We start from the raw sequence: 19,559 nt of genomic DNA, 5'->3' as shown, positions 1-19,559 counted from the left end.
GAATCTCAACGCGTTTCTGGAGACTAAGCTCCCTTAATCATGACATGATTTATTTGTGCTGAAGTTTCTATCCTCCATATTTAAGTTTGTGAATAAAGAAAACTTTTTTTCACGGATTCGGTGAAGCTGGACATTTTCTTCTTTTGGATTCTACACGCCTGGACTCAGCGGGTCCGTGCTCCCGAAATTCAGCTTATGCATCACGGGTGAGCTGGTTTATATTCCTTCTCTTCAAAGCAACATAGAAGTGCAGAAGTATTATACAGCACAGAAGATCTGGAAAAGATAAACTGGAGTTAACCCCTTTATCCCCAGGTCTGTTTGCGCCTTCATGACCTTCATGACCAAGCCAAATTTTACAATTCTGACCAGCCTCACTTTATGAGATAATAACTCTGGAACGCTTCCACTGATTCTGAGAATGTTTTTTTTCGTGACATATTGGACATGAAGTACAGTGGTAAAATTTCTTCTCTGTGACTTATATTTCCGCAACGGAGAGGAAAAATTAAGAAAAAACAAAACAATTTTTTTTTCCATTCTGCAGCCACTATTACATCATTTGTGCAATTCAACATGAAAAATTTGGTGAAAGGTCTCTTGTAAGAAAGGGTTGTCCAAGTGATGAACATCCCATTTAATATAAGACGCATCATTTTGTCATATAAATTGAAGAAAACATCATGTGGCAAGGATTTCAATAATTTCCCTGTTATAATAAGAAATAACTGTGAACCAAATGTAAATCCCAATTTATCAATTTATATGTAGGAAGAATAGAAAAATGTTTATTGCGTTCCTGGGTAACCTCCGACAGCTGTATGTACAGTGTTATTTATAAATCCCTGTTTTTAGCACGGCACTTGCGACTGTGACAGCATGCTGTTTTATCTTGTCATTGTCTGTTTCATAAATGATTGATTTTCCTTTCCTGGCTCATTTTATAGTCACAAAAATGTCCATAGTTAATTGATGCACGAGTTGGCTCAGAGACTGAAGCGTGCATAAACTATGGATCATGTAGGCACGGCTGGGCAGCTGCTTCCTCCAACCCTTTGGAAATCATTGCTAAGTGGCTTATAAATTCCACTGTTGAGTTTTGTTTTTTCAGGGGGCTGTGTATCAAAACCGTTGTCCTAAGGAAGATTGGGGGCATATTCTTAGTAAATACAGGACAGAGAAAAAGGAATTGAACAATTTAATCATGTATTTGAAGTGTGTCTATAAAAAATTTATGAAAAAAAAATGAAGGAAAGTTCTCCAGCGATGAAGAAATGATCCCAATGGAGGGATAAAAACAACGTTTTATTTAGACCATTTAAAATTGAGAGCAACCAGTATAGGTAACTGTACAGATGATGCTCATATGAAAAACCTACGCGTTTCAGCGATAAGCCTTAGTCATGGTTGATGAAACGTGTAGAAACATGATTGGTATGATCTATTAGCAGAAAAGTGTTAAATGGCTTGTCGTCTCAAAAAATGATCTATCAATTGGTTTAAAATAGAAAATACATATATAACGTATAACTTTTTATTTACAATGTGCCTAAACACTAACAGGCAGGCAGTTGCTAGCTACTTGCCTATTGTGCCCGGCGCTGATCATAGACCACTCTTCCCGTTGATTCAGCATCTCGTTGACAGAGCAGTGGCTTCTTCTGCACTCTGCTCTATTGACAGGGCGTGACTGCTGATGTCACGCTAATTGACAGCCGGCTCCCCACAGCCTAACCGTGGGAGCCTGCTATCAATCAGCATGATAGAACAGACAGGTAGTTGCCTCTGAAATCTACTACCTGCCTGTTAGTTTTTAGGCAGATACTAAAAAAATTCCAGGATAACCTCTCTAACAAAGTTCAGATCTCAAAATATTTTTACCAGTCCCAGGCCCCTGCAGTTCCACTCCCAACTTGGGTTCAGCATTGAACTGTTTCCTGTGTTGTGTGTAAACGTGGTACAGATATGGAAATCAGCCAGTCGACCAGCCCCTTCGCACCCCACACTGCACCGCACATATGTGTTACACAGGAAATACCCCCCCATGTAAAACTCAACAGAAGTGGAACTGCACAGATCTGGGACCAACAAGCCGGCTTGGACTGGCCCACTGGAGAAACCTCCGGTGGGCCCCTCTGCAACAGTGGGCAACCACCCTCTTATATGAGCAGTACTTGGCACTATATACTTGAATCACTATGTGCAGACAAAGGCAGCATCTTAATCATGTAGCAATCTACCCAGTTCATTGCTATATAAATTTGTGATTGAGAATACTGTGACACATTTACATGTAACTGGAAAGTGGGGCCCTGGAGTTGGTTACTGGTGGGCCCTTGTCACCCCAGTCTCAGACTGCAAGCAATTTGGGTAGCTCGGACGTGGATGAGATGTAGTCTGCATTCTTGCAATCACGTGATGACTGCTGGAACCGGGAAGCAGAGCAGAATCCTAATGATGTATGCATTACACACCTTGTTGTGGACAACAACTTTAAGTATTATACTTGTGCATGTTCTCATGATTTTGTTTGTTTTGTTATTTTTTTTCTTTGTTTAATGTATTTTTTTAATGCAGTTCTTAAAGTGATTTTTCTAACAAGACTTTTATTGAGAATGTTGAATTGATTTTATTTACTTAGAGCAGATAGCCACTAAGAAACTGAGATAATTAGACCTATGATTCTTCATTCTTTTTCATTTGCACATGACTCTATGGAAGGAGTATTTACCCGTTTATGGGTCTGAAACTGTTTATGGTGTATGCAAACTTCAGATTCTTAGTCCTCCTAAAAGATATGGTAAATAAAATGAATGTTTTAATATATTATACTTAGGATGCATCACTCCTCTGCCTCCCAGATGCCTGTTTGTCAGGGGCACTGCGCTCTAGAAGACTGACAGCTGGTCCGAGCTGAGCACTTTCCCGTGGTTCTTGCAGAGGCAGCTTTACCTTTTAGCATTGGAGAAGCATAGGGGCACTGGCGCTGTCTGGATCCAATCATCCAGCCAGCTTCAGAATGGCGCTTACAAGCTCCAGGGCATAGCGCCTGCTTTTGGGGCATCGTTCTTATCTTGGTGAACAGGCTACTCTGACACTGCAAGGTGTCAACGAACTGTAAACTATACAGTTAAAAAACATCTGTTCTTAAGACTGAAGAGGTTTTTTTTTTAAATGGTAAATTGAAAAGTTACTTGTTTTCAGAGGCACTTTTCAATATTAGCCATTTCAGAACTCCAGCCAACCCCTTTTAAAGTCCAATGTGAGAACCAAAGACCAGCTGAAAGCAACTTCTTGTATTTGCTGTAAAGTTAGTTGTGAATGGAAGTTGCTGATGTACGGTACATTTTACATTCATGTAGGGTGCTTTCACATAGAACGCAGTGTATCCACCAGGGCATACATCCGACCCCACCCCCGCAAAACGGGGTCTTGACACATGCGCCGACAGCCATAGACTGTAATGGTGACAACAGAGTGAACATGAGCTATGCCGTGCACTTTTTTGGGGAGTGTACACCTACAAGAGGCTGACACTCGGACACAGTTTACTTCATCTGAGTGTCCACAGGTTGTAGGCGTACACTCCCAAAAATGGTGCACGTCAGAGCTCATGTTCACTCTGTTGTCACCATTACAGTCTGTGGCCTGTCGGAGCATGCGTCCGGACCTCGTTTTATGGGGAATATCGGACATATGCCTCGGCGGGTACACAGAACGCACCCTTACATATTTCGAGTGCAGTGCTAATATATCATTGTGTTATAAATAACGTCCCGGATACAACCCGCAGTCAGGTAGGCTGCGGAAACTCTGTATTCTATACGCAGACCATCATAGTGATACCTGGGAAATCAAACTGAAAACATGAATAAAATATCTTGCCTGTAGGTTAACAGCGTAACAGATTCTTTCATTAAATTTGTAAAAGAAACTATATTGTATAATGTGTGAATTCTCATCAAGATTTTAATATCATCGAAATGGCAAAATGGCATTTTAGTAATGTTCTATGTTCCAAAAACAAGATGCATAACTTTGGCCTTTTTTAGAGAATATCTTCCAAGCCGCCGGCCACTGTGTATTGACTTTTATAAGATACTTCATTTGCTGATGCCACCATAGACAAACATATTTCAGGATAGTTTTCAGTTGGTTTAACAAAAAATGGTGTACACCCCATGGAATATTGCATGGTCTCAAAACAGGAGATGTGCTTTTGGTGATGATATTCACTGTGCACAGAATGGCCGTATTAATGATCGTTCTGTGCGTCTAGAATTCTGGCAAGCCTTTCTAAACCAGCTGCATCAGCTCATCTCAATGAGCCATTAGACACTGTTTATATTCTGCACTATTAGGGTATGTTTCCACGGGCCGGATTACATCCGGATTAGCTGCGGATTGAACACTGCGTACAGCCGCAACGTTCAACCCACAGCGTGCAGATGTTACAGCATAGTGGAGGGATTTTATGAAATCCCATCTCCGCTATGCGTACGAACTCGAATCCGGCGGCCCTGCGCTTACGGACATGCGGCATGTATTTTTAGAACGCAGCATGTCTGTTTACCTTGTGGCGACGCTCCGTCACCGCAAGGTAAATCACAGGGCCCTATGTATGGGGTGCGGAGATTCAGGATGTGTGCTATGAACACATCCAAAATCACCGCGTGTACAGAAGGGGCGGCGCTTTGATTTTCCGCTCCGTACAAAGCGCCGTCATTACGGACCATGGACACTCACGCTTAGGCTACTTTTCCATGATGAGCTTTTTTCCTGTTTTTGATGCTGCGTATTTTCGCTGCTGCTGCAAAAAAAGTGTTTTACAGTACCAGAAAAGTGGATGGGATTTATATTCTTTATTACGCTGCATAAATTGACCTGCTGTGCGTTTTTCCAATCTGCAGCATGTCAGTTTCTCTTGCAGGTATGCTGATTTCTGTGCGGAATTTACTCATAGACTTTCATTAGATACAGAAAATCTGCAGATAGAAAAACGCAACGTGAACGCATCAAAAACACGTCAATACCAGAAATGTCAATACCAAGTAGTTGGTAATGTCAAATGAGCTTTATTTAAAGTATCACATACCAAACAGAGAAAAAAAACAGCATAAAAAACACAATAAAAATGTATTGTCATTTGTCAAACAAAGGTGCAGAAATTCTGCAGCATCAAAAACTCAAGAAATGTTGATCATGGGAACATAGCCTTAATGTTTGTTATACATGGTAGATTGTGTAGATGACTACTACTTAAGTAGAGAAGTAGCCAAAAACTGTACATAATTTTTGTATTTGTGTGTGAGAGACTAGCTTAGTTAAAGGGGCAGTCTGAAATACAAATTAATTTTCACCCTAAATCCCAATCTATTGAAAGACATAATATAAGCAATTTTCTAATGTATTTTAATAAAAAAAAATCCCTATTTTTCCCTAACTACACCATTTAACTTTTCTTTTTTATTTCTCAAACTTCTTTTTTTGATGATGCTTTGTTTGAGAATCCCCAGTGCATGCTGGGATGCTCAAACAAATCATCATCAGGGTGCAGAGGCTGCAGTCACTGCCACAGCTCCTGCCCCCTCCCTGAACCACAGCATCATCAGTGACTTTCATTTCAGGGGCTGTGCAATGTGTACTGTGCGATGTGCACAATGACAGCGTGCTCTCGGCGGCTCAGATCAGCAGTAAGGAGCTAGTAAAAGAGTACAATGTGAGTGTGTGGTGCCACAATACCCAGTGTTTAGAGACCGGCGCCTCCCCCACATCCGGTCACTGACAGTGTGCTCTGTTGCGAACTCGTTACTGCTGAACTGAGCTGGTGAGAGTGCGCTGTCAATGTGCACATCACACAGTGCACATCACACAAGGACTAGCCCTGCCTCTGAAATGAATTCAACTGATGACACTTTGTTTAAGACTGGGGCTGAGGCTGATACCGTGACTGCAGCCTCTTGCCCCCTGACAACGTTTCACTTGAGTATCCCAGCATGTACTGGGATTTACAAACAAAGTGTCATTAAAATAAGTAGGAAAAAAGAAAAACAGATAGTGTAGTTCGGAAAGGATAGGGAATTTTTATTAAAATACATTAGAAAATTGTTTAGATTATGGCATTAAATAGATAGGGATATAGGATGAAAATTAATTTGTATTTCGGACCACCACTTTACGACATTTTGTGAAACATGGGATCGGGTCATCACAGCATTGTAATGGCATCTGAACTGACATCTGAACATTAACGATTGACACGTAACTGAGCTAGGATGAGTCCTATTGGTGCTGAATAACAGAAGTGTGTATCTGGTAGCTCCCAGAACGCATTTAATGCATTTCATTTTGGATTATTGAACAGTAAAACCTTATAAAACATGAGATCGGGATTAAAATGTCACTTTTCTTTTTCTAGGAAACAAAGGAAATTGTGGCAATTAAAAAGTTTAAAGACAGCGAAGGTATGTATTTTCATATTACATGGCAATAAATAGATTTAATTGTTGAGCGGATGCACTACTGATTCTGACTTTGGCTCTATTTATGCTGAATTATTTGTGGGGCATTTCATATTTCCCTCCTGAGCGACAGCTAATATCTGTCTGCTTTGTTTTCTGTAACAAAGACAGTCATAGAAACATTACCATAAAAAGCAATGGTTTGGTTTTTTTTTAAATGTGCGTTTGAAACCACCCTGAGGGCACGTTGTATAATTTCCATAGATCACAGCTTAAAAGGAGCAATGGTGTAAACTCAAATTCCAAGGAATTGTCAAGGGTTCACTTTTTAACCCCTTGAGGGATCTGGACTTGACTATAGGCAACAGCTGGAAAGAGACGAGAAGTTGACACTAGAAGACAATATCAACTAGACAATCAAATCTCGGAGAGACACGGTGCAGAGTACAATTACACTGGTAGTTAAGGTCTGTTTACAAGGATTGACGAGCACCAAACGATCGCCGATCGCTGTACAGAATGGTCTGTAATGGTCTTGGCAGCACAAGGTCTATTTACACAGGATGATTCACTTACAAGAACAATGATTTTTAAGGTTACTTGAAAATCTTGCAGGTTAGGCTACTTTCACACTAGCGACAGTACGGGGCCGTCGCCATGCGTCGGCCCGACGTACTGACGCAAACTGCGGAAAAAATGAACAACGGGGGCAGCGGATGCATTTTACAACACATCCGCTGCCCCATTGTAAGGTCTGGGGAGGAGAGGGCGGAGTTCCGTCCGCGCATGCGTGGTTGGAAATAGCGGACTCGATGCACAAAAAAAGTTACATGTAACTTTTTTGTGCCGACGGTGCGCCAAAACACGATGCATCTGTCGCACGACGGATGCAACGTGTGGCGATACGTCGCAATGCATCGCTAATGAAAGTCTATGGAGAAAAAACGCATCCTGCGGGCAACTTTGCAGGATGCGTTTTTATTCCAAAACGACGCATTGCGACGTACGTCAAAAAACGCTAGTGTGAAAGTAGCCTGAGTTGCAGATAAGAATATAAACACAGCAACTAGCTATGGTAGAATCAGCATAATGGAAAAGAAAAACACCATAGTGCTGTAATAGTCAAATGAACCTGCTGCTCAAAAACTGGAAAGTTTGGGGGAAGTTCATAAGAAGATTGAAGTCTTTGGGCATGGACCAATGGAAAAAAAGTACATAGCTCATGCATGAGTGTAAAAAGCCATAGCAAGAGCACCTGGCGGTGGTTAACAGGGTGCTGGGCACAGAGACCCAGAGAAGAATCGCATGGTTGCAGCTGCGAAGTGAGCAATGCATGACAGTATTTCTGCCCTGCTCGAAGGGAATCTGTCAGCAGGTTTTCACTATGTAATCTGACAGCAGCATGAAGTAGAGATAAAGACCCTGCCTGATTCTAGCCATGAATGACTTGTCAGTTTACTGGGTGCAGCAGTTATAACAGAATCATAGTTTTCTCTGTTGCACATTGAGCAGAGCTCCGTTGTTCAGTTGTGTATGAACTCCACACCCTCAACAGCTTTCTGTGTACATTGTATGATGTGATGTAATGACGTGTGATGTAATGATGTAATGATATGCAAAATGGCACTTTTCGATTCAGAAAACATTGAGCCAACAGAGAGCTGCTACTTAGTGTTGGTGACAAAACACTGATTGTATTGAAAAAGAAAAACACAGCCCAGTAAGTGACACATCTCTGATATCCGGGTCTCTTCCACTACATCATGGTGATCCAACCTGGTGACAGATTCTCTTTAATGGGAAGTTGCATTCTGTAGTTTATCACTTAGTATCACACACCGGATAGTAGATGATGTGGACCTATAAAGTTGCTATGGATTTGGCTATACTCGGAAACAAAGTCTACCTGTTTCTCTAGTGTTTAACCTTAAAGGGAACCTGCCAAAAGGTTTTCCCCATATAAAGTACGGCCAACACCTCTAAGCCTTCTATTACAACAAACTAGTATGCTGTATATATGTCCCCATTCCACTCTGCAAGACATAAAAAATAGCTTTTATTATACTTACTGTACAGACGGCGTGGTCCAGACCAATGGATGTCTCTGGTCTTTGTACAGCTACTCTTCTCTTCATAGGATCACCGCCCTCCATCTCTGCTTAGTGTGGATGACGTGTCCTATGTCAGAACAGAAGATAGGAGGCGCCGGATCAAGACAGACGCTGATCTGACCGGACCACACGTCTGTAATTATAATAAAACTTTTTTTCTGCCTTGCACAGCGGATTGAGAACATATATACAGCATTCTAGTATGTTGCAACAGAGGGCTTACATGTGCTGCCCATACTTCATATGTGGAAAACCTGGTGACGTGTTCCCTTTAAACCCTTCTACAACTATATGTAATGCCTTGTAGGGAGCCGCTGCTCCAAAAGTAGTTTTTGAAAGTAGAAACAGCTGATATGAAAATGGTCAGACAACACCTAAATCAATAGGCCGAAGACATTTACAGTTAAAGTTCATGGTAGATTAAATACTTCAGGAGGTCAGAGCAGACAGGAAGATGTTGTCAAAAGACAAACTGAATAAGATACCAGGAATAAGAAATATAATAACTTTCATAGTTTCTAGATCCAAAAATAACATTGCTTATGCACAACAAAATGGGGAAAGGATCTTCATTAAACCTTTATCAAACTATGAGTCATTGGCTGGGAGGAAGATGCAATAGTTCATGCTGATCCCCTTAAGAGCTGAGAGTCAACAATTGACTCTAGGGGAAGCAGCAGAGAACCGAGGGGAGCAACTACAGATTTGTGCACAAGAGAACATCAAACATGGTGTGCTCAAGGCAGAAGACAAGACAGTGAGGCAGGACACTGTCTGCAAGCCAGAGGGCCTCAAGTGACTGAAGAGTAACACCAAAAGAGGAATTCACATGTGCCATAAATATATTTATTTTTTACCTGTTCTATTTGACACTTTACTCCTGAATCTAATCTTATTTTTTTTCATTCCTGCTCCTGTTTGTTTTTGGCTCCTCTTCCCTGTGTATAGTCCTTTAGGCATGCTCTTAAAGAAAACATCCATGAAGAAGAGTTTAGTATCACTATGATGTAGATAAAAAGACAAACTTTGCATACAAGAAAGATTCGTCCATATCTTCGGAACAGAGAGGCGTAGGAACAAAAGAAAAATGTTAGATGCAGAGAACAGCTTTCACAAAAAAAAAGAAATTACACATTTATGGCAAATGAGTTGTCTTTTTTACATCTAGGTTTGCAAATTAGCTCTTTATCAGAAGAAGGCTATCTCTCTGGTGCCACCTATTGGAGATAGCTACCCAATAAGACAGTGTCATATCCATTTAAAAGACCTTGCAAGATGAAGGAACCAGAATATTCTCTAAAAGAATGAGACATCCTTCATGAGATAGTTGTTTAGGGGTTCTTGAGCCTCATTGGTACAAAGTGGGGAACCTGGTGGTTGGGTGAGAGGTTTTTGTTGTTGGTCTAGGTAAGAACTGTACCTTATTACAGAGACTGACAGCTGCTCTAAGAAGTCTTATAAGCCAAACAATGCTCCCTGGAAAATGGTATGCAAAATGGCTCTCTTCGATTCAGAAAACACTGAGCCAACAGCTGTACTGAGCTCCTATAATGTAGGAAAATAAAACAAGTTGGTTTTTTTTATAAATTTTTTAGTCATTTGATTTTTTGGAAGCTTTAATGTATCATTGATGATTACACTTTGTAGACTTCTGATTACGCTTATTGTTTTTTTTCTTTGTTCTTCTATGTTAAGTCACTTAACCTATATATACCCCTTACCTAACATGATATGTATTTTATATGTATATAAATCTGAAATATTCCTGTGGTTCCCATAAACTGAGCCTTGTCTTGTATGTGCCATTTCCATCATCCCACAAGGTCTTTAATTCGTGTGTAATTGCAGTAAATTACATATGTGGAGGCACCAAACAATGACCATTAATTGCACTGTATGTGTGAGTGAAATTCTAGCAGCTGCTTGTGGAGGTGTTTGAGCACTTTGCAATGTGGTTGGAGCCTGAACAATGCACATCAATTTGAAACAATCAAATGTGGTTTCATTATCTTATTAACTAAAATATTCTCTGTACAGGTACAAATATTCTATATGCTGTATATCACATAATAGGGCTTTTACTTTTTTTGTTTTAATTTCATTTTCACATTTAGTTAACAGCTAAAGATAGCAGAAATTAATTACCACGTCTGTGTAAATGCGTTTTTTATTCGGCCTGAAATAGAATAAATTCATTGTAATTACATTGTCTCTATTTTCACAATATTGACAATTTAGCTATCTTTGGATCGTTTGAATGAAGGATTATACAGTGCCTTGTGAAAGTATTCGGCTCCCTGGAACTTTTCAACCTTTTCCCACATATCATGCTTCAAACATAAAGAAACCAAATTTAACTTTTTGGTGAAGAATCAGCAACAAGTGGAACACAATTGTGAAGTTGAACGGAATTTATTGGTTATTTTAAATTTTTGTGGAAATTCAAAAACTGAAAAGTGGGGCGTGCAATATTATTCGGCCCCTTTACTTTCAGTGCAGCAAACTCACTCCAGAAGTTCATTGTGGATCTCTGAATGATCCGATGTTGTCCTAAATGCCTAATGATGATAAATATAATCCACCTGTGTGTAATCAAGTCTCAATATAAATGCACCTGCTCTGTGATAGTCTCAGGGTTCTGTTTGAAGTACAAAGAGCATCATGAAGACCAAGGAACACAACAGGCAGGTCCGTGATACTGTTGTGGAGAAGTTTAAAGCCAGATTTGGATACAAAATGATTTCCAAAACTTTAAATATCCCAAGGAGCACTGTGAAAGCGATCATATTAAAATGGAAGGAGTATCATACCACTGCAAATCTACCAAGACCCGGCCGTCCCTCTAAACTTTCATCTCAAACAAGGAGAAGACTGATCAGAGATACAGCCAAGAGGCCCATGATCACTCTGGATGAACTTCATAGATCTACAGCTGAGGTTGGACAGTCTGTCCATAGGACAACAATCAGTCGTACACTGCAAAAATCTGGCCTTTATGGAAGAGTGGCAAGAAGAAAGCCATTTCTCAAAGATATCCATAACAAGTGCAATTTAAAGTTTGCAACAAGCCAGCTGGGAGACACACCAAACATGTGGCAGAAGGTGCTCTGGTCAGATGAAACCAAAATCGAAATTTTTGGTATCGATGCCAAACAATATGTTTGGCATAAAGGCAAAACAGCTCATCATCCTGAACACACCATCCCCACTGTCAAACATGGTGGTGGCAGCATCATGGTTTGGGCCTGCTTTTCTTCAGCAGGGACAGGGAAGATGGTTAAAATTGATGGGAAGATGGATGGAGCCAAATACAGGACCATTCTTGAAGAAAACCTGTTGGAGTCTGCAAAAGACCTGAGACTTGGACGAAGATTTGTCTTCCAACCAGACAATGATTCCAAACATAAAGCAAAATCTACAATGGAATGGTTTACAAATAAATGTATCCAGGTATTAGAATGGCCAAGTCAAAGTCCAGACCTCAATCCAATCGAGAGTATGTGGAAAGAGCTGAAAACTGCTGTTCACAAACGATCTCCATCAAACCTCACTGCGGTTGAGCTGTTTGCCAAGGAAGAATGGGCAAGAATTTCAGTCTCTTGATGTACAAAACTGATAGGGGTTTTCAGTTTTTAAATTTCCACAAAAATGTAAAATAACCATTAAATTTCGTTCAACTTCACAATTGTGTTCCACTTGTTGTTGATTCTTCACCAAAAATTTACATTTGGTATCTTTATGTTTGAAGCATGATATGTGGGAAAAGGTTGAAAAGTTCCAGGGAGCCGAATACTTTCGCAAGACACTGTAGATATATAATTTTACTGGTATAGTTCTTCACAGCATGCCATTGCAAATAAGACATAGGATGAAGAGAAAATAAAAAGCGCATGCACAAAATCAATGCAAACAATAACATATTGCAGTAGAAAAAAAGAAAAAAAACAATGAATTCTCTATGACATAATTTAATCCAGCAATGTACAGCCATGGGAACGACATTAACCCCATCTTTATATTTTTGTTTGTAAAAAAAATATTGTAATGAAAATGAGTTATGCTTCAATATATTTTTATGAACACTTCATTCAATACTTTAATGACTCGTCAATTAATGTGTGATGGTGGTCTGTTATTGTAACCTTAACTAATCAGCAACATTTATTCAGATACAGTAGACTGTACAAAAAACAATTATTACACATCAATTACATTGTCACGTTTTGTGAACTATTCACTATGTGGATTTCAGTTTTTAACAAGTGCCTTACAAAAAGTCGTGTGTGCTAATGTGACTTTCATTAATGGAAACAGAACGATTGATTTTGACATTTTGCAGAAGATACAGACCTCATTTCTCAGGCCTTAAAGGTGTTATCCAAAATATCCACACTTTTTAAAACAACTTTGCACGTAATGAAAACCTTTTTCCCCCTCGTCCATCTTACCTGCACAAACTTCTTTTTTCTGCAGCAAAATCTACCTTCTAATTTTGACATTTCTGACACAAGTCCCGGCTATGACCATAGAGATTAAAATACAAAGGTCACAGAAAGACAATCCCACAACTACAAAGTGTACACTAAATACACAACATCACATTCTCTCTGATTAATCAACTAATAGTTCTGACCAGCTCAACTCCTTACATTCTGTTGGCATTTACCAGTCCCATGGGGTAGTCAAACAATGACCCAGAACTTTTCCTTACTTCCATCTTTTTGCACCTCTTCTGGTAAACTGGTAGGGCTCTTATTTCCTTGAGAGCCATCCAGGAGGCTTATTCTATGTTCTAATAAGCTGGGGAATTGCTAATCACGTCACCACTCATGTACCACCAAAAGGGTCTGTCCAAGCAGCGATGTTCGGGCCTAAAGGGGTTATGGTGCTCACATCAGGGAGCACTATGCACCATGGAGCACAAAAATCACACATAGGTGCCCTGTACTCCTTACATACGTCTAAATTATTTTCTGCGTATGTGATGAACAAGATCTCTGTATATATAAGCAAATGGTCACGGATACAAAAGACCTTTATTCACAGGTCTTTCTGCCAGTTGTAGCAAGAGGCGCAGCATGTCTTAAGAGGAACATAACTGTCTTTATTTTCTTTTGTCATATGTTGAAAACGGTGGAGTCAATTACAGATAATCATGGTATTATATTTTTATATTGGTGTTACATTACCTTCAGGACTTTGCTTTGTTTCACTGCTGCTGTTTTACAATGAGTCCAATAAATGTTCAGGCTTCTAGCAGCATTGTTCATTTCACCGAGTTCATCCTAGGGATTTTGTTGAAAATTATTACAGACAGAAAAAGCAATTGCTGTTGCAGAATTGAGATGTGTCTTGGGTCCATGAATACACTTTAACAGCATTTTCATCCAATTAGTATTTCTGCTCCTAAGAGCCGGTATCTAATCTCATCCAGAAATCTACTGTCTGTTGATTTTTACAAGAAATTTTAAGTTATGTTCTACCAAAGGTTTTTAATGTGGACTCCATATGGATCCTCTCCAAAATCCCCAACAAAAAATGCTTCAAATACTCTTCAAATACTTTTTGATCTAAATTTCAGGCTGGTCTGCTTCAAAATCCACATAAAAACCCCTGTATGAACAATGCTGTTTTCTAAAGCAATGTCATGACTGTCTCTAGGATTTATGTAGTACTGCAGCTTGGTATCCTTCTGGAATAAAGCAGACCATTATAACTTAACAGCATCGGAGATTGCAAGATCATTTACCGAATTGTAATTGGACACGTCTGGGATGGGTGGAAGCACACGCCCCCAGAGAAGACTCTGAAGAAATGCCCAGTTGGACTGCAAGCCAAGATTTCACATCCTGCACCCTGAAAGCAACAAATGTGAATATCTCTGCAATACAGCGACGCCATGCAAAATGTAAAAGAGCTTCAGAAACAGAAGATCTTGAGGATAGTTACAAGCAATTCAAAGCTTTTTTTGTGTGCAAGTGGCTAATCCTCTGTAGGTTGCAAGAAAAAACAGCACACATCAGGGTCAGGTATATGCAGTAGTCTCAAGAGCCGGCTCCAAACCGTGCCCGATGCTGGCTGTGTAATGTTACCACTGAACATAGTTATTTGTCTACTTACTGCGGTATTGTCACGATATGGAATGACTGAATGGGGGGGTCGGTTAGCGGACTGCACAACACTCACACAACGGGATGGAAAAGGGAAGAGGAAGGCCCTACCGATAGGGAAATGAGGGATGGACACCCCCTGAGCTCAAACCTGAGCCTGTCCCTACACTCTCCTAATGTCCTAAGTGGTTCCTTCCCCCCCACCACTATCAGGAACCTTGTCCCTCACTGTCACCTCACACTGCCTCTGCTAGTGCACTGGCTGGCAAGGGCGCTAGCCTCACCACTGCAGATGGTACAAACACAGGGGACAGTGACAAACAAGAGAGGGACAGGGAATAAACACAACACTTAGCTTCCAGACTTTGCTGCAAGTTCCACCCCGGAGATGACACAGAAACAGGACTCCAAACTCCAGAAGTAGCTGACACCAGAGAGCTGCAACTGCATGTCTAGTCTCCATAGAGAAACTGTATCACCAATAGTCAGCTGATGCATCAGGTGACCATTTAAAGGATGGTGGAGTGGTCACCACCCACATCAGCTGACCCAGCAACTCTGCAGTTGCAGCATATTGCTAGCGAGGGAAAACAGACATTAACCCCCACTGACCTGAAAGTAAAAAAAACTACATTTTAAACATAGTGAAACCAGAGCTGCGACAAATCCAAAAATGGATTGTGACAGGTATTGCAGTATATCAGGGGCTCCCCAATCTGCGGCTTGGTGTTGCTCTGAGGGTGTCTGCCAGCTTTGGTCACTAGTACCAGGACTAGTAAACTGATACAAAGAGCAGGTCTTCAGAAGGTGAATTTTGGGAGTAACCCTGCACAAAAGAGAATATCTGGATGCAAAATATACTGGGTGTGAGGGTAATTGAGAGGGTAATATATTTTAGGAGAGGCCAGCTGGAGATAGGGTTATACTGCCAGTTAGAGGATTGCTTGAAGCTGGTTTAAATGGTTAGGAGTGAGTGATTGAAACAAGAATACTGAATTTTTTGTAGGCAGCCAAGAGTCTTTCAATTCTTTAATAATAATAATAATAATAATAATAATAATTCTTTGATTTTTATCCATTTTTCCTTGGAAAATTCTTACAGTTCTGTGAGATTCCTGGGTCATCTTGCCTGCACTGTTAATTTGTGGTCTGGCCAGAGATTTCCAATGATGTTCAGATGAGAGGGCCATTTTAAACCTTCAGCTTTCACCTTCTGAGGTAGTCTATTGTGGATGTTGACGTGTGTTTAGGAATAGGATCATTATCCATTTGTAGAAGCCATCCTCTTTTCAACTTCAGCTTTTTTTTACAGATGGTGTTATGTTCACATCAAAAATTTGTTGAAATTTCATTGAATCCATTCTTCCATATACCCAAGAAATGTTCCCTGTGCCATTGGCTACAACACAAACCCAGAGCATGATTTATCCATGCCAATTCTTGATGGTTGGTGCAATATTCTTTTCCTAAAAATTAGGTGCCATTTTTTTATCCACTCAAACCTTTGATCATTGTGGCCAACATGTTCTATTTTAACCCGATCATTCCACAGCTCTCACTTAATTTCTGCTTGGTTTTACAAACCTTATCTTGACCTCCACTGTTTCTGTTAACCTGCATTTCTTAATTACATTTCAAACTGAGGAAAGGACAACTTGAAAACACTTTATCTTCTTATAGCCTTCTCCTGCTTTGTGGGCCTCCACCACTTTCATTGTCAGAGTGCTAGGCAGCTGCTTAGAAGACCCCATGGCTGCTGTTTTTTGGCAGAAGTTTAGAGGAAACTGAATTTTTATAAAGCTGAGAAATTTGCATCACCTGGCCTTTCCTAATGATGATAGTGAGCAAACATTAGCCCTAACTGGCTACCATATATATTCGAGTTTAAGCCGACCCGAGTATAAGCCGAGGCACCTAATTTTGCGACGGAAAACTGGATAAGCTTATTGACTCGAGTGTAAGCTGGGTATGCATTGTCTCCTCATCCCTGTCCTGGTATGTGTGGCTCCCCCTGTTGTGTGCATGGCTCCTCCTTCCTCCCCCTGTTGAATGCATGGCTCCTCTGTCCCCCCCCTGTTCTATGCATGGCTTCTCCGTCCTCCCCCTGTTGTGTGCATGGCTCCTTTGTCCTCCCCCTGTTGTATGCATGGCTCCTCTGTCCTCCCCCTGTTGTATGCATGGCTCCTCTGTCCTCCCCCTGTTGTATGCATGGCTCCTCTGTCCTCCCCCTATTGTATGCATGGCTTCTCTGTCCACCCCCTGTTGTATGCATGGCTCCTCTGTCCCCCCCTGTTGTGTGCATGGCTCCTCCGTTCTCTCCCTGCTGTATGCATGGCTCCTTCATCTTCCCCCTGTTTTATGCATGGCTCCTCTGTCCTCCCCTTGTTGTATGCATGACTCCTCTGTCCTCCCCCTGTTGTATGCATGACTCCTCTGTCCTCCCCCTGTTGTATGCATGGCTCCTCTGTCCTCCCCCTGTTGTATGCATGGCTCCTCTGTCCTCCCCCTGTTGTATGCATGGCTCCTCTGTCCTCCCCCTATTGTATGCATGGCTTCTCTGTCCACCCCCTGTTGTATGCATGGCTCCTCTGTCCCCCCCTGTTGTGTGCATGGCTCCTCTGTCCTCCCCCTGTTGTATGCATGGCTCCTCTGTCCTCCCCCTGTTGTATGCATGGCTCCTCTGTCCTCCCCCTATTGTATGCATGGCTTCTCTGTCCACCCCCTGTTGTATGCATGGCTCCTCTGTCCCCCCCTGTTGTGTGCATGGCTCCTCCGTTCTCTCCCTGCTGTATGCATGGCTCCTTCTCCGTCCTCCCCCATCCTCCTCACCCTGCTCGTGCTGTCGCTGCATGTCCCTGCATCTCTCTGTTGTCTCGGGACCAGCAGCTTCTTCCTGTGTTCAGCGGTCACGTGGTATTGTTCATTAAAGTAATGAATATGCGCTCCATGCCTATGGGAGTGGAGACGCGTCCATATTCATTACTTTAATGAGCGATACCACGTGACCGCTGAACACAGGAAGAAGCTGCCTTGCCGGGACAACAGAGTGATGCAGGGAGGACTTGCAGCGATTGCGTGAGGAGTGGGTAAGTATGATGTGACAGCCGCTGGCTCCTGACGATCCCCCTCCCTCTCCTACCCCCTGGGACAATGACTCTTGTCTAAAGGTACCGTCACACTCAGCAACTTTGCAAAGAGAACGACAACAATCCGTGACATTGCAGCGTCCTTGATAGCGATCTCGTTGTGTTTGACACGCAGCAGCGATCTGGATCCCGCTGTGCCATCGCTGGTCGGAGCTAGAAGTCCAGAACTTTATTTCGTCATCAGGTCGGCGTGTATCGTCATGTTTGACATCAAAAGCAACGACGCCAGCAACGTTTTACATGGAGCTAACAACCAGCGAGAACGATAAGTGAGTCGCCGTTACGTCACTGGATCGCTCCTGCATCGTTCTGGAGTTGCTGTGTTTGACGTCTCTACAGTGACCTAAACAGCGACGCTCCAGCGATCTAGTTTAGGTTGGCTCATTGTCTATATCGCTGCAGCGTCGCTGAGTGTGACGGTACCTTTAGCCGAGGGGGACGTTTTCAGCACCCAAAAAAGTGCTGAAAATCTCGGCTTATACACGAGTATATATGGTAATTAAAGTCTGCACCTTGGTCAAAGTTATCTGAACATACAAATCTCCAAGGGTGCCAAACCTTTTGCATCTTCCCATTTTCCTTTTTTGGAATTTTTAAAATGTAAAAGATGAAAAAATATATATTTTTGTATAAAATGCATAGGAAATGTGTCATCTTTAACTTTAGGTGTTTTAGCAAAAATTTCATCTTCAACTTGCTTAACTGTTCACAACAACAGTAATTTTGATCAGAGGTGCCCAAACTTTTACATGCTACTGTATGTATTGTAAAAAAACGCATACATTATGCATCCCATCATTTAGAATGCATTTCACAATTTTTGTGCACATGATGCGGTTTTTTCCACGAAAAAAACACATTGCGGTAAAAAACGCAGCATGTTCATTAATTTTGCGGATTTTTGCGGATTTCCCACTATATTATTGCATTGGGAACCTCCGGAAAAATCTGCTAAAAGAACGTACCAAAAACACGGTAAAAACGCGAGAAAAAAAAAACTTGCAAAAAAACGCATGCGGATTTCTTGCAGAAAATGTCCTGTTTTGCTTAGGAAATTTCTGCAAGAAATCCTGAATATGTGCACATAGCCTAAATGTTTCAGATCACCAAACAAATTTAAATATTAGACAAAGATGTAAGCATACTGAGCAGGGAAACTCTGTGTTCTTGCAAGTCATATTGCCACCTGCCTAAATGTCTTAAAGGAGTTGTCCGGGGCAAAAGAAAAGTAACTAACTGATGCTTGCCTACAGGAAATTAGCTGGATCGACACTGGTCTGCACTTCGATAGGAGGAGGAGTAAACCTTACCGTTCCACCACTGTAGTCTTGTTATTGGCTGCAGTGGTCAGGTGACTAGAGCAGTGCATAATTGGAATTTTATTGATGACTCACTGCTCGTCATTTTACCACTGCAGCTAATCACAGGCCAGCCCGGTACTGCTGCTAGTGCAACACTCACACCTTCCTCATCTTCCTATCTTAGTGCATATCACTGAGCGGCCCGTGTTGGATATAGTTGGATGCCAGTAAGTATCAGTTAGTTTATGTTTTTAAATCCAAGCCCCTAGAAAACTTTTATTTTTGCCCAGGACGTCCCCTTTAACATGGGAGAAGAGTAGCCTGGAGGAGGTGAGTTACCGTGGCTGTGACTCTCATCGTTCACAACACACTAGTGCTTTACATACTTCTTGGTTCATACCATAGGGAGCACCACATTTAGCTTCTTATC

General features: G+C 41.4%; 1 protein-coding gene across 7 annotated transcripts in view; it reads left to right on the top strand.

Annotated features, from left to right (window-relative positions):
- The window catches only part of CDKL5 (cyclin dependent kinase like 5), a 442,123-nt gene that overhangs the window by 255,718 nt on the left and 166,846 nt on the right, over positions 1 to 19,559 (top strand). For all 7 annotated transcript variants that reach the window (XM_069761528.1, XM_069761532.1, XM_069761530.1 and 4 more), the window contains one exon: positions 6,419 to 6,464. In XM_069761528.1, the coding sequence (XP_069617629.1) occupies positions 6,419 to 6,464 (46 nt within the window). The remainder of the gene's footprint in view (positions 1 to 6,418; positions 6,465 to 19,559) is intronic.

The sequence above is a fragment of the Ranitomeya imitator genome, chromosome 3, assembly GCF_032444005.1.
Source record: "Ranitomeya imitator isolate aRanImi1 chromosome 3, aRanImi1.pri, whole genome shotgun sequence".
Taxonomy (NCBI): Eukaryota; Metazoa; Chordata; class Amphibia; order Anura; family Dendrobatidae; genus Ranitomeya; species Ranitomeya imitator.
Note: the sequence above shows the minus strand (reverse complement) of the source record. Positions and strands in the feature narration are given on the sequence as shown.